Raw genomic sequence first — 14,945 nt, forward strand, 5'->3', positions numbered from 1 at the left:
TGCTGACAAAATGTTCCTTGGTTATGGATCCCGATTTTAAAGCTTTTCTACTGAAACCCAAAGACATTGAAGCTGAACCTTGGAACACAGTAACCACTGAGGCAATAAATGGCAAAGCATCAAGGTACAAAGCGAAGATGGGTTTGTAGTTCTTAAAAACTGACAAAATTTATCTGTATCCCAGGAAGTATTTTCTGTTTTACAGTTTGTGAGTTTATGTCAACAGCACCACCACTGCTGCAAACATTTTTGGAACCTGTACTTTGTCACTGCCTTAAGACCTTACAGACCTTAAGAACCTTAAGACCTGATTCTCCTGAATGGTAGCAAAAATTCTTCCTTTGAGCATGGATTTAGCTATGGAAGAAGCTAACATCATTTTAGGCCATGAGAAGGGCTGTCCAGCTCGGGTATACCATTTTGAATAAAAAGTATGGAATGTTGAAAATTTATAAAGATATCACAAAGCAATAATAGTGACATCAATTCTAAAGCAAATTTTCAAAAATATTTTAAGCAACAGTATCAATGAAGCAATATCACTTCTATTTATTCATGACTCATGCTGCTAAAATACCAAGCTCTTTGCACGTTATGATAGTTAATCCTAATAGCCACCCTACCCCATATGAGTAGCATAAGCTCCATATTAAGAATGAGAAAACTTGCTCAGTCCAAGAAAATCACCTAAACACACAGCCATAAATTGCAGAGTCTAGATTCTAATGCAGATCTGACTGACATCAAAGGCCATGCTGTTTCCAATTCCCAATTATGTACCAAAATACAAACAGCCTCTCAAGCAGCATACTTTCAAGGAGACAGCTTATAATTGGATAAGTGAGTCCTGGTATATTGCTCTCATTACCTAACAATTAGTAAGAACAGTGGTACCTATTTTTCGCATTCCCACTCCTCCTACCCTGAGTTTTAAATGCAACACTACCCAAACCTTCCTTCAATGCTTAAAGTTCCCACTCATTAGAACCAGTGGTCTCTGGTAGCCACTAAGATCCCACTTGAGAGACTTCTCTCAAGTTTCAACAGAACTTTGACACTACAACGTTATTTTAGAGCCGAATTTACTCAGTGAAGAACTAATCCAGTCACGTCAATAAAAAGCAATGCTTCCTCTAGCACCATATAACAAAAGGGGAAAATCCAGTTTTTTATCAGCTTCTTTGTGTAGGAGTCCCTGATTTAGTGACTTCATAAACCACATCTGCAATGAAAACCTTTTCTAATATAGCCCACATGCTAAGTTATCCATCTGTGTTCAAGGATTGGAAGACAACAGCTTGGAACAGAGTAAACAGCTTTGAAATAAACTAAACTTAGAACAGAGACTTAAAACATACATATTCTATTTTTGATGTTAAAAAGAGTATCAAACCGATATTAAAACTTAGAACACACCAGTTACAGAGTGAATCTAATCAATTGGATAATCCCCAAGATAGACTGTAGTATTAATAACCACTTGAAAGGATTTTTAACGTTATCTCACAAGGGATAGAATGGAACACAGATTGTCTAGTGATGACCCTCTAATATTAAAGTCTTGTGAGATAAATATTTGAAAAGAAGCAACAGCGTGTCTTTCTTCCCATGGAAAATGCTTTAGTATCTCTAAATTAATGGTCTCCATGTGCTCCAAACCCTTACTTTCAGATTATTTTAAAAAAAGAAAGCACTTAGCATAAAGGAACTGTAATTCATATAGCAAGATGAATCACCATACCCTGGAGCCTTTAAAGAAAAATACAACAACAACAACAACAAAAAAGAAAAAAGAAAAAGAAAAGAGAATAGAAAGCAATAGAAAAAACTATCAAAAAAAAAAAGTTTCAAGGCAATGTGAAAGAAATTAAAGCAAGTGAGAAGACAGGCCACATTCTTAAAAAAGGGTATAATATTGCAATCCCTTTACCTGATGCTGTTACCAGGAGGCTGTCTGAGGCACCTGTTCTACAGGATGAGGCACTAACAGTGTTTATGGAAGAGCAAAAGGCAATGGTGGTGGGAATGACAAGGGAACTTTCTGAACATGCAGGTTGGTTCAGTCCAGGGGTTTCAGCAGGCCAGGCACCCACCTGAGACGTGGCCAGGGCTGAAACGGCACAGCCTGCCGGTGCCACAGTTAAATCTATGGATGGTTTTGGTGGCAGCTGAGGGGAAGATGATTTAGGGAGATTCTCCTCATTTATTACCCTGTTCCCTTGTGGCAAACTGGAAGGAGGCGAAGCCATAGTTTTGTTATCAACTTTGGCCCCTGCATTGGAGGCCCTGCTGCTATCCATAATAACCTTGAGTTGGGGGTGTGGTGGAGAAGGAGTTTGGGAGAGCCCTGGCTTTTTTGGAGGGATAGGAGGAGGGTTTCCTCTGTCAACTCGTGCTACACCAGGAGTCTTTAAACTGGTCCGACCGACCGGAGGACAGGTGCCACCGTCCCCTGTGGGGGCTGCTCCAGGCCTTGGGGGTGCTCCTGCTTGAGGGCTTGTAAATCTCGACAGTGCTTGGGTCACAGTATTCCGAGCTAGCTGTTTGGCCACTAGGTTGTCACGACTTGTAGGAGAGACATCTCTTGATGGAGGACTTTGGGTAGTGTTTCCATTTTGGTCTGGGTCATTAGCATTGCCCTGAAATCGAAATCTAGCTGCTTGGATTCGTGGATTGAGACCTGGATGCAAAGACGCATTGGCACACGGTGAATGTAAACTGTGCACAGGCGGTGCTTGTGAGTAGCTCTGGGGAGCTATGCCTGGCGTTTGCACGGTGGGAGGGGCAGTGCTATTGGGAAGTGGGGGTGTGCTACTGGCTGAGCCAGCGCTGGGTCCGTTTTCCTCAATTCTGTTTGCACTTGGAGGTGGGACAGTAGGCGGAGAGGAGCCAATCAAGTCACCATGGGAAGCCTGCCTGTCAATACCTGGTCTGCCCAGAGCGGCACCGGTGCACACATTTCCTTTCGTGTTGGCAGGAACTAGGGGGCTACCTGAAGAAGGCTTTACGGGCACAGTCAAAGGCAACTTCTTCACGTGGTCAGTGCTTTCTATCACCAGGTCTGTCTGGCAAGCAACAGACCTTGTCACAGGTCCTTCTGTTCCCACAGATATGGAGACCACACGCCTATCTTTTGTCTTACGGGGCAGAGAGAGGCTTGGCTTGCTGTCATTTCCCCTTTTCAGTTGCTCAATCATTTTTTTCATCTTGTCTATCTCCTCTTTGAGGTCAGTGGTGTGTGCTTCTTCTCGGTGCAGCTTAGCACGAAGCTGTTCCCGTTCTGTGTCAAACTCGGAGAGCTGTTTTTCCATCTGAGCTTCCATCTCTGTGCTTCTTCGTTTCTCAGCAGACAGTTCCTCTTCTAAAGCACTTGTCTTTGTCTTTTCCTCTTCCAGTTTGGCCATCACCTCTTCTAACTTCTGGGCCTCCTCTATTACTTTGCCTGAGAGCTGTTTGCACTCCTTGACCAGCATCAGGACCACGTGCTTGTTCTTGCCCCGTTCCTCCTCCAGGCGGGCCGCCAGCTTCTGGTGCTCTTGCTCAATGGCTTGTAGCTGAAGCTTTTCCATCTCCAGCTGAAAGACATTCATAGGACAGCCCCGATTAATATGCAGAGAATTCTTTCAGCCAAAGAAGTGCTTCGTGTGAGAGTTTTATTAATTGTGTAACAACCGTGTGGTTTGAGTTAGCTAAAATGCCACAGTTCTAAGATGTGTTGTGATATGAAAGATAATATTTTAGATACTCATTAAATGAGAAAATAGATGCAAATGACTTAATGAATACATCTAAGTCACAGCAACAGAGAAGTTTTAAAAATCTATTGAACTACAGAAAAAGAACAGTAATCTGATACTTCAAATCACAACAGAGCTCAGAAAGTTCTGTTTTTGTAAAAATAGAACTCTGTAAGGGAACTGGTGTTGCTTTTTTTTTAAAGTTTAAATGCCTTAAGATTACTAATGAACCTTTAAGGTGCAGTATAAAGAAAAGTGCTGAAAACAGAACTGTAGTTAAATTCTATGCTTCTGTATTTGCTAAGTGTATTACTTTTTTTAACTGCAAGCTTATGATGGGCTGCTCTAGAAATCATACAAAATCATGTATGAAAGTTCTTTGAAAACCTGCAAGAACTAAAGAAATATCTTACTAAAATTATAATCACTATCAATAAACCCAAAGTCTGACCCCATCTCCTCCAATCCCTCTTGCTCCCTTAGCTTCCACTACATTGGCCTCCCTGGTTCTTAAACACCATCCTGCCTCAGGATCTTTGACCTTGTGGTTCTCCTACCCAGAATGCCACCACACACCTTCATGCAGGGCTCCTGGGCTAAGGAGTTTGTGCACCACACAACGATGACCAGCTGGAGAGGTGAGCCAGAGCCAAAAATCAGCCCTTGTCTACTCACCCAATATCTGCCCAGGCATCTGCCTGGAAAGAAGGGGCATCTTTTCCTTCACAAAAAGACCCTGTCTGCCCACCAAGCCACAGGCCCCTAGGATTCATGCTTTCCCCCCCAAAAAAACATTCTTCTAGTTTCAATGTAGAGAAGGAGCTTTTAAAATACTTTTGTATCTCCAGGTGTGGTTTTTTAATATGTACAAAAGCATGCAAGAGCACAGAAGTCTGACTTCTTTATTTCCTCCAGGCCTCTGCTCAACTATCACCTTTACAGTGAGGCCTCCTTCTCACTGCCCCACAGAAAACAATGGTCTCTTCCACCCCTGTGCTCATCATTCTTTGTTTAGCGCCTACCTGCCCCCACTAGAATGTGAATCCATGAGGGCGGGACTATGTCTTCTTTGCTGCTGTGTTCCCAAGACCTGGCACACAGTGGTGCTTAATAAATTGTTGATTGGATGCATGAAATTAACGTAGTTCACAGAAACAAGAAAAGTTCTGCACCCTGATGGCCTTTCTGGGTACACAGGCCTTACAACCTCAGAGAAGCACTACTGTAACATGTCTGCACAGGTTTCTCACTTCTTTCCAGAATAGCATCTGCCATGAGGTGCTCATGAAGGACAAATCCCCGAGCTGGGTTGCAGCAGTCAGGCAGGTCCACATGCCTCACCTTCCCAGCTAGAGAAGCATTCCATTGGTAGTCCATTAAAGGGCCCTCAGATTCATAAAAGTTACAGATCTAACTGATAAAGACACAGAAAGGACTCCCCCCACTGACTACCAACCCCAGATGTTAAATATAAATATACTTTCATGAGATCCAGTAATTGTTTAAGTCAGTTTTTAGTCATCAGTAACAGAAGGAGATGCTCACATGATCCAGCAGTTGTGAGAATGTGCTCCTGTTTCTCACCCTGCTGAGAAAATAAATCGATTACTTTCACAGTCAGTCAGGGAACCAAAAGGACAGAATGGCTCATTAGAGTCAAAGATTATTCATTTACTTTAGGATGATTCCTGCCTTGAAGAAATTGAATAGCATTGCATGGGTCCTATAAGTAGGTGATCAGGAATACAGATAATTCCCCCAGAATAATAAATGACAATTGTCTATATGCATACACTCTATTCTACTACATGAAATTTAAGGGGTGATTTCCTAAATAGGTAAGGTAAGACGTGGGGAAAATAATGCTGTCATTTACTGTATTTATATACATAGTTTTATTCATCTAGGTGCCTCACAGAAAATGTGACTTATAGTCAAAGCATATTTAATCCTTCTAAATACATCAAATAGTAAGTTTCTGTGGAAGGCATACACAAAGTTAGAACTATTAAGAAGGTTTTAAATTTTATATTAACCACTGCCCTAAATTCTTATGGCAATGTTGAATTTTCAACGGTCAATTTTCAGCTTATTTTAAAAATAAGTTCCATCATTTATCTTGGAAGCTGGAAAAAAAAAAAAAGATGTAGAACTTTAAGAGCTACCTTCATTTTGCACAACAACTAAGTGGAGGCTAAATTAGTGATTTCTCTGATGTCATCTAATCAATCAGTGTCAGGATCATGGCACTCAGAGCCACTGTTCCAAGCTTTTCTTACCACATCATACATCTTGCCCACACTATTTCTTCACTAGGGATCATCACATTTTATTTTTGAAATAACTTACATCTCACACTTGGGAATCAAATTCAAGAAAGACTTCTAACAGATCAACTCAGCAAATCTCACATATTTATACAGAAAACTATACTACTACAAAAGCGCCCATGGGGTGCTTGGCTAGCTTAGTCAGTGGAGTGTGCAACTCTTGATCTTGGGGTCATGGGTTCAATCCCCACACTGGGTGTAGAGATTACTTAAAAATAAAATCTTAAAAAAAAAAAGCACCCATAATTTTTTGTATCTTTGTCCTTCCACCACTCAGACCTTGTAAATCCTATCTCAGATGAACACAAGTCTTTTTTAATGTCACCATAGACAGCAGAGGAAGCCACATAATCAATGCACCTGCAAACATAGGGCTCCAGACGAGTTCTGAGCTCCAGTCAATCACTCTTCCTAACTGTTTAGCCTCCTCTACCATTTACTTCAGGGAATTATTTAAACTTCTGCCACTCTCCCTAAAACTTCACCCAACAGCCACTCAACAAACTCTCAGTCTACCCTAACAGACTCTCTTATCAAAAAAAATCACTCACTTTACATTCTGTCTCCTCTCTTAAGCATGTTTTTGTTTGTTTTTTAAAACCACACCAATATATTTCCTTCCCTTCACTCTAAGGGAGGATTTCCATCTGTTCAAGGACAGACTTTCTTCAACAATTAACTTCATTCTCTCCTGTCATCTGAGCCTTGCTCTATCAGTTATCACACTCTATAAATATTAAACATCTTCCTCTCTACTGGCTCCAATTGGTTTATAAACCATACATAAAATGTATGTATAGTCCATATATAAAAATTTTTTTTTTATATTACAAAAAAAGTTCCTTGGTCATTTTGGCCCAGAGACAAAGTCTTTGTGCTTGCAAGAGTAAGTGATGATGTACTAAGGTCTGATCCCAAACACCTTAGCTGTGTCACTTTGGTAAATTCTCTCACCAGATCATTTCTATTTGGTTCCTTTATCTGCACAACAGAGCAATAATACGAGTTACCTTATTGGATTAAATGAGGCAATGCATATAAAGCATATGCCATTGTGCCTGGCATTAAAAAATGTTATGTTTTCAATTAATAATATAATAATTATTTGAGCTATTTAAAAGTATGCCATTTTTGCAGTGTTTTTCCTCTGAAAACACATTTCCAGGCAAACAATGATCTAGAGAATAGACCATATTCAGCATATGGATGGATTTTTTAGTAAGTTAGATAGCAGTTACAATTCAACAATTACAAAGTACATCAGAGAAAGTTTCACTACCAATAATGGTGAAATAGCTTTTATTAGACTATCTCTTTGGCAGATAACAATTAAAATATTTGGAAAAAATATTTTAAAAAAGTAACTATTTGAAAGCTTTGGAGCGTAGTAAGTGGTAAAAACAGAAAGAGGAGTACATTCTCCCATTTGAAAGGAGCCAACAGAACTGGATGAGGTTTGCCCTTGCATAGCTTTGCAAGTGAGGGCAGTTCCCTGTCCTGACAGCACTCGCAGCAGGAGCTCAAGCACAAGTACTCCCTATAGTGGCTCAAGGAGTCAAAATTGGAACTAGGGCTGCCACAATTAGCCCCAGCCGAATCCTAGGTTGACTCTTGATTTATACATTCATGGGGGAGACTCCACACTGAACGACAGAGGTGGCTGCTTAATGGCTGAGAGAACTGAACAAATATTTCAGCTATTGCCAGCTGTAAGGGAACAGTTTGGAGTCTGAATATAACCAGGTTAAGTGCTTACTAGAACAAAATACACTCTTCAGAAGATAACAGAATCCTGAACGTCTGCATCATGTTAATCAGGATGTCTAATATATAAAAAAATTACTAGACATGCAAAGTAATTTTTTTTAAGTGATCCACTGTCAAGAGAAACATATTCGAAAAACTGGGCCAAAGATGATCCATATTGGAATTAGCAGACTGGGAACTTAAAGGAGCCATTTTCAAAGAAAATATCATCACAATGATTGAACAAAGGAGGATCCTGGCATAGAAATGGAAACTAGGGGGAAAAAAAAAAAAAAAGAAAAGAAAAGAAAAAAAGAACCAAATGGAAACCCTAGAAAAGGTATTAATCTAAAATGAAAAATGTTCACTGAATAGGCTTAATAGCAGACTTGAGTAGAATAAAAAGGACAGTGAATTTGAAAACAGAAAAGGAAGTATCCAATTTAAGAAATACAGAAAAAAATTCGTTAAATGAACAGCACCTCAGGGACCTGTAGGACAATATAATGTGGTCTAAATTCTACATAACTGGAATCGAAAATGGAGAGAGAGAATGAGGAAAACTATAGTAAAAGAAATAATGGACAAAAAAATTCACAAGTTTCGGGTGGAGGGCAAGTATCTAGGAAGCTCAGCAATCATACCTAGGCACATCATAGTAAAATTGCTGAAAACAAGGATAAGAAATAATCTTGAAAGCAGCCAAAGAAAAAAAAGACACATTACAAACACAGAAACTATAATACAAATGATGGCTAAATTATCTCTAAAATATATGAGGCAAAACCCGACAGAAATAAAAGGAAAAATAGATAAATCTATAATAATGACAATCTTCTCTCATAAAAAAAATCTAGATTAAGAAAAATCTGCAACACTACAGATCTGAGTAACACCACAAACACACCCTTGGCTGACTTGCATTTGGAACACAATACCCCAATACTACAGAAGATACAGTCTTTTCAGATTCACTTGCTGAGCTATTAAAAACCACCAACAATTTACAAAAGGCTAAAATCTTATAGAATATGTCCTCTGACAACAGAACTGTATATAAATCACAATAAGATTAAGAACACCCCAAAATTCAAAAATAAAACATACTTCTAAGCAGTATAAAGCTTTAAGAAGAAAACACAAAGGAAGTCAGATCAGACTTTGGGCTGAATGAAAATAAAAACACAACATATCAAAATCTATGGAATGCAGTGAAAGGAGAGAATTTAAAACATTTAAAGCAGAGGATATCGAAATTTTATCTTTAACTGCACATATTAGAAGGGTCATCTCAAATAATTCACCTACGTTTCACCTTAAGAAACTCAAAGAAGTTAAGCCAATATAAAGTAAAAGGAAAGGAATGACAAAGGTAATAAATCAATTAAACAGGACACAAATGATGGAGAAATTAACAAAGCCAAACATTTTTTATCTAAAAGATCAATAATATTGTGAAACATTAAAAAAAAAAAACAGATTGGGCTACACAGAAAACACAAATTATAAACAATAGGAATAAAAGAAGAAATATCACTACAGAAAGAATATTAAAAATAATGAATAACTATGTGTCAATAAATTCAACAAATCAAATTCCTCTGAAACACACAACTTTCAGGACATAAAATGGCATAGAAAATTGTAATGGCTTTTTATCTTTTAAAGAAATTGAATCCACAAATTGGGGTGCCTGGGTGCTCTGTCAGTTAAATGTCTGATTCTAGATTTCAGTTCAGGTCATGATCTCACGGTGGTGAGATAGAGCCCCAAGTCAGGCTCAGCACTGAGCATGGAGCCTGCTTAAGATTGGCTTCCTCCCTCTCCCTTTGCCCTTCCTCCACTGGCATGCACATATATATGTATTCACACTCAAAAAAATAAAAACAATAAAATTAAAAAATGAAGAAAAGAAAATTAATCCACAAATAAAAGTTTCTCCTAAAGAAAAGTCCTAGCTCATACGGCTTTACTAGTGATGTCTACTAAATATTAAAGACAGAAATAGTGTCAAACTTATACATATCCTTTAGAGAAAGGAAAATATTCTAATTCATATTGATTCCAGAATTACCTTAAAATCAAAACCAGTCAAGCATTTTTTCCCAATTTACAGAAAAATGATCATTCATGAATACAGATGCAAAACTCCCTAGCAAAATACAGGCAAATTGAATCTAGCAATATATAAATAAGATTAGTAAGAGGTGACTCTCTGAAGTTTACCTCAGGAATGCAAGTTGTTCCAGTATTTGAAAATTAGTGTAATTCATCACCTTAAAAAGATAAAGAGAAAAACCATGACCACACCAACAGGTGCAGATAAACCATTCTACAAAATGCAAAACCTATTCATGATAAAAACCTCTCTACATAGAATAAAACCTCAATGACATAAAGAGCATCTGTAAAGAAGCACATCTAACATCATACTTAATGGTGAAACACAGACTGTATCCTCCCTGAGAAACAGAGAAAGCACTGAAGTCTCTTCTCACTACTTCTATTCAACACTGTACCATGGGGGGTTCTAGTCAGTGCAGTGATGGGGGTGCGGGAAGAACAAGGAAGGCAGGCCGGAAGATAGGCAACTTAGAAAGAAAGTAGTAAAATGAGCTCTATTCGCAGATGATGCGGTTGTTTACCTATAAAATCAGATATAATATACATAGCAACTGTGAAAACTAATAAGCAAGTTTAATAAGATGACAGGATATACTGTCAACATACAAAAATCAGTCAATACCTGTATCCTAGTGATAAATATTTGGAAAAAAAATGTTTTAAAAAGGGTGATTTACAATGGCATCAAAAACATAAAATACTTAGGAATAATCTCAGCAAAAGACATTTAAGACCACTACACTGAAAGCTAAACGCTGCTTAAAGAAATTATAAAAAAACTTTAAAAATGGAGAAATATGCTATGATAATGGGTTGGAACACTCAATCTTCTTCATGTTCACTCTCAATAAATTAGTCTGCGGATTCAATAAAATTCTGGGGTGCCTGGGTGGTTCAGTCAGTTAAGCATCCAATTCTTGATTTCAGTTCAGGTCATGGTATCATGGTTATGAGATCAAGCCCCATGTCGGGCTCTGCACTGTGTGTGGAGCCTGCTTAAGATTCTCTCCCTCCCCTGCTTGCGTGCTCTCTCTCTCTCTCAAGAAATAAATATAAATTTAAAAAATTAAAAAAAAATTCAATTCCTGCAAACTTTTGGAAAAACCAACAAACTGATTTTAAGTTTGTATGAAAATAACCAAAACAATCTTGATAAAGAAAAACAAAGTTGATATTTCTTTGCCTGACTTATTTCACTTAGCAGAATACCTTCTAGATCCTTCCATGTATGCCATATGGTTTTGCTTACATGTAGCATCTAAAAAAAACAAGTGAACAAACAAAAAACAGAAACAAATACATAAATACAAAGAACAAACTATGGTCACCTGGGAGGGGAAGAGAAGGGTGGTAAAGGGATGAGGTGAAGAGGATTAAGAAGTACAAACTTCCAGTTAAATAAGTGACAGGAATGAAAGTATAGCATAGGGAACACAGTCAATAAGACTGTAATAATATTGTATGGTGACAGATGGTAGCTACATTTCTCATGGTAAGCACTGCATGGTGTATAGAATTGCCCAATCACTATGTTGTATGCCTGAAACTAATATGACGTTGTACGTCAACTATACTTTAATATTAAAAATTAAAGAAGCACCTGGGTGGCTCAGTTGGTTGAGTGTCCGACTTCAGCACAAGTCATGATCTCACGGTTTGTGAGTTCAAGCCCCACGTTGGGCTCACTGCTGTCAGCGTGGAGCATGCTTTGGATCCTCTGTCCCACCCTCTCTGTCCCTCCCACACTTGTGTACTCTCTCTCAAAAATAAAACATTTTTTAAAAATTAAAAAAAAAATTGAGATGCTTTGAGTTCTTGCATTTAAGGCTTAATATTTTACTACAGTCATCATTTACCTGAAGGTCTAGTAAACAGATAAGATTAGTTGATGATGAAAAAGATCAGAAGAATATTCAGTGGATGCTTGAATTGGGGAAGGAACTTAGGGGAAGGTACTCCAGGAAACTTTCTCTGGTGATGGAAATATTTTCTATCCTATAAGGGGTCAGATTCCACAAGTGTATGCATTTTTAAAACTCATTAATTTGTACACTTACGATGTTCATGTAAGTGTTTTACTTCATGTAAATGTTTCCTTAAAGAACTGTAAACAATAGTGAATTCCAGGTTTGTATGTTTGCTTTTTATTGTATTATGGTTTAGCAATTCTGATACTACTCTGTGTGTTCTAGGTTCAAGTAAACAAGTAAATAAATTGAAGCATAATGGGAGCCAGGTTTCCCACTGAAGAGAAGTTAGTTTTAGTTCTTTTAAGAGAGAGAAAGAGAGGGCATGTGAGCAGGGGAGAGGCGCAGAGGGAAAGAGAAAGAATCCCAAGAAGACTCCACGCTCAGCATGGAGCCTGACACGGGGCTTGATCCCATGACCCTGAGGATCATGACCTGAGCTGAAATCAAGAGTCTGATGCTCAATCGACTGAGCCCCCTAGGCATCCCAAGAGAGTTAATTTTAAATAGAGAAAGGAAAAGAACATCTTTATGGTTTTGGATTAGAACCAGAGGTGTCAATATCACTGTGAATTCATGGTTTGATAATAATAGACATATAAATAAAATATAAATATGTTTATAAAAACATATATGATTATGATAAATATATATAATTTCCTAGCTCTAGATTTGTTTTGTAAACACCAAGGAAACTAGCGCTCCTGGGGCTAAGAGCTGATTCCAGGGGTTGGGAGAGGAAAAATATGAGCCTGGAATATCTTGCTGCAAGAAAGTAAGGAAGTACTCAAAGAATGAGGGAAACATATCAAAAGAAGCCAGCTTAAAAGGGCTCTCACTGGCTCAATCTGGGACAGTTCTGAGCAGTGATTGAGGGGCTGTGGACTTAATGAGTTGGGTAGCGGTCTCTACCCAACTCAACCATATACTACTATAATTGTAAAGGAACCAGAGCCTCCTATATACACATGTTATAGAGTTCTAGCTGATTTTGTCATATTATTGTCTGAGTTGAATCTACTCACAACCACTTTCAAGTAGTGGCCAACTTCTGCATGAGCACACCAACCCCTTTTGCAAAACGCAGTGGATTGTGTGGAAGAGCTTAGAAGAGCTAAGACAGCTTCACTGGTAGTGAGGAAGTGGGTGGTTGCTCCAGGAATAGCACCCAGACTGGAAGCCATGAATGAAGAAGCACCAAACAACTGTTTTTACAGAATGAAAGGGAAAACTATGTAGGTGGGAGCAGAGCAGTAATGTAAAGTCAATTTGTTCTAATTCCAAGTAGAAAACAGAGAGGAAAGCAATTATGGTCATTTGTAAAATAAGAAAGTAGAGTGCATGTTTGTTACAACCACAAAATACTCTTACGACATTTAACTATATTCCTCATTGGGCCCCCAAATCATTCAATGTTCACTGCATCCTTGTCCCCTTCTCCACCTGGTCACCTCCACCCATCTGCCCAATCCTGGTCAACAAATACGTAACAATAAGATACATTACAAGATTGTTTTTCTTCATAGGAGCTGTAGTTACCAGTCAGCAGTTTGGGCTCTGCAGTTCTCATCTGCCCATTCCTTTTGATCTAGAGTCTCAAGAGAGGGAGGGTAAGACATGGATCAAGTTAATTACCTTCTCTTCTAAATCTCTGCTCAGAACCACAGGCCTCAGTCTCCAGTTTCCCCCACTGCCCCACCCCTGCTTAATACTCACTCTGCAATGCTCCTGGGGAGTCAAAATCAATTATACAAAAAAAGATTCATGAGGCACCTGGGTGACTCAATTGATTAAGCGTCCAACTTTGGCTCAAGTCATGACCTCATGGTTCACGAGTTCAAGCTCCATGTCAGGCTCTGTGCTGACAGCACAGAACCGGGAGCCTGCTTCAGATTCTGTGTCTCCCTCTTTCGGCCCCTCCCATGCTCGAACTCTGTCTCTCACTCTCAAAAATAAATAAATATTAAAAAATTTTTTTCTTTAAAATAAAAAAAACTCATGAATGAACTAAAAATTCATGTACAAAACATGCTAAATATTCTTCCTAAAAAATATTATTTAGATGATTATCATGTTATTCTTGAAAGTCTAGAAAGCACCTTGAAATTAAATTGTATTTCCATTGTAAAAAGTGACGATTTTAGGGAAAAGATATTTGCAAATGACATATCAGACAAAGGGCTAGTATCCACAATCTATAAAGAGCTCACCAAACTCCACACCCGAAAAACAAATAACCCAGTGAAGAAATGGGCAGAAGACATGAATAGACACTTCTCTAAAGAAGACATCCGGATGGCCAACGGGCACATGAAAAGATGTTCAACGTCACTCCTCATCAGGGAAATACAAATCAAAACCACACTCAGATATCACCTCACGCCAGTCAGAGTGGCCAAAATGAACAAATCAGGAGACTATAGATGCTGGAGAGGATGTGGAGAAACGGGAACCCTCTTGCACTATTGGTGGGAATGCAAATTGGTGCAGCCACTCTGGAAAACAGTGTGAAGGTTCCTCAAAAAATTAAAAATAGATCTACCCTATGACCCAGCAATAGCACTGCTAGGAATTTACCCAAGGGATACAGGAGTGCTGATGCATAGGGGCACTTGTATCCCAATGTTTATAGCAGCACTCTCAACAATAGCCAAATTATGGAAAGAGCCTAAATGTCTATCCACTGATGAATGGATAAAGAAATTGTGGTTTATATACACAATGGAGTACTACGTGGCAATGAGAAAGAATGAAATATGGCCCTTTGTAGCAACGTGGATGGAACTGGAGAGTGTTATGCTAAGTGAAATAAGCCATACAGAGAAAGACAGATACCATATGTTTTCACTCTTATGTGGATCCTGAGAAACTTAACAGAAACCCATGGGGGAGGGGAAGGGAAAAAAAAGAGGTTAGAGTGGGAGAGAGCCAAGGCATAAGAGACTCTTAAAAACTGAGAACTGAGGGTTGATGGGGGGTGGGAGGGAGGGGAGGATGGGTGATGGGTATCGAGGAGGGCACCTTTTGGGATGAGCACTGTG

General features: G+C 38.8%; 1 protein-coding gene across 9 annotated transcripts in view; it reads right to left on the reverse strand.

Annotated features, from left to right (window-relative positions):
* The window catches only part of CTTNBP2 (cortactin binding protein 2), a 169,958-nt gene that overhangs the window by 67,790 nt on the left and 87,223 nt on the right, over nt 1-14,945 (reverse strand). For 7 of the 9 annotated variants that reach the window (XM_042922917.1, XM_042922912.1, XM_042922931.1 and 4 more), the window contains one exon: nt 1,931-3,575. In XM_042922917.1, coding sequence (XP_042778851.1) covers nt 1,931-3,575 — 1,645 coding nt within the window. Of the gene's footprint in view, nt 1-1,930; nt 3,576-14,945 lie in introns of those variants that run through there. The other 2 variants (XM_042922963.1, XM_042922973.1) reach the window with 2 other exon arrangements.

This window comes from Panthera leo, chromosome A2 (genome assembly GCF_018350215.1).
Source record: "Panthera leo isolate Ple1 chromosome A2, P.leo_Ple1_pat1.1, whole genome shotgun sequence".
Lineage (NCBI taxonomy): Eukaryota > Metazoa > Chordata > Mammalia > Carnivora > Felidae > Panthera > Panthera leo.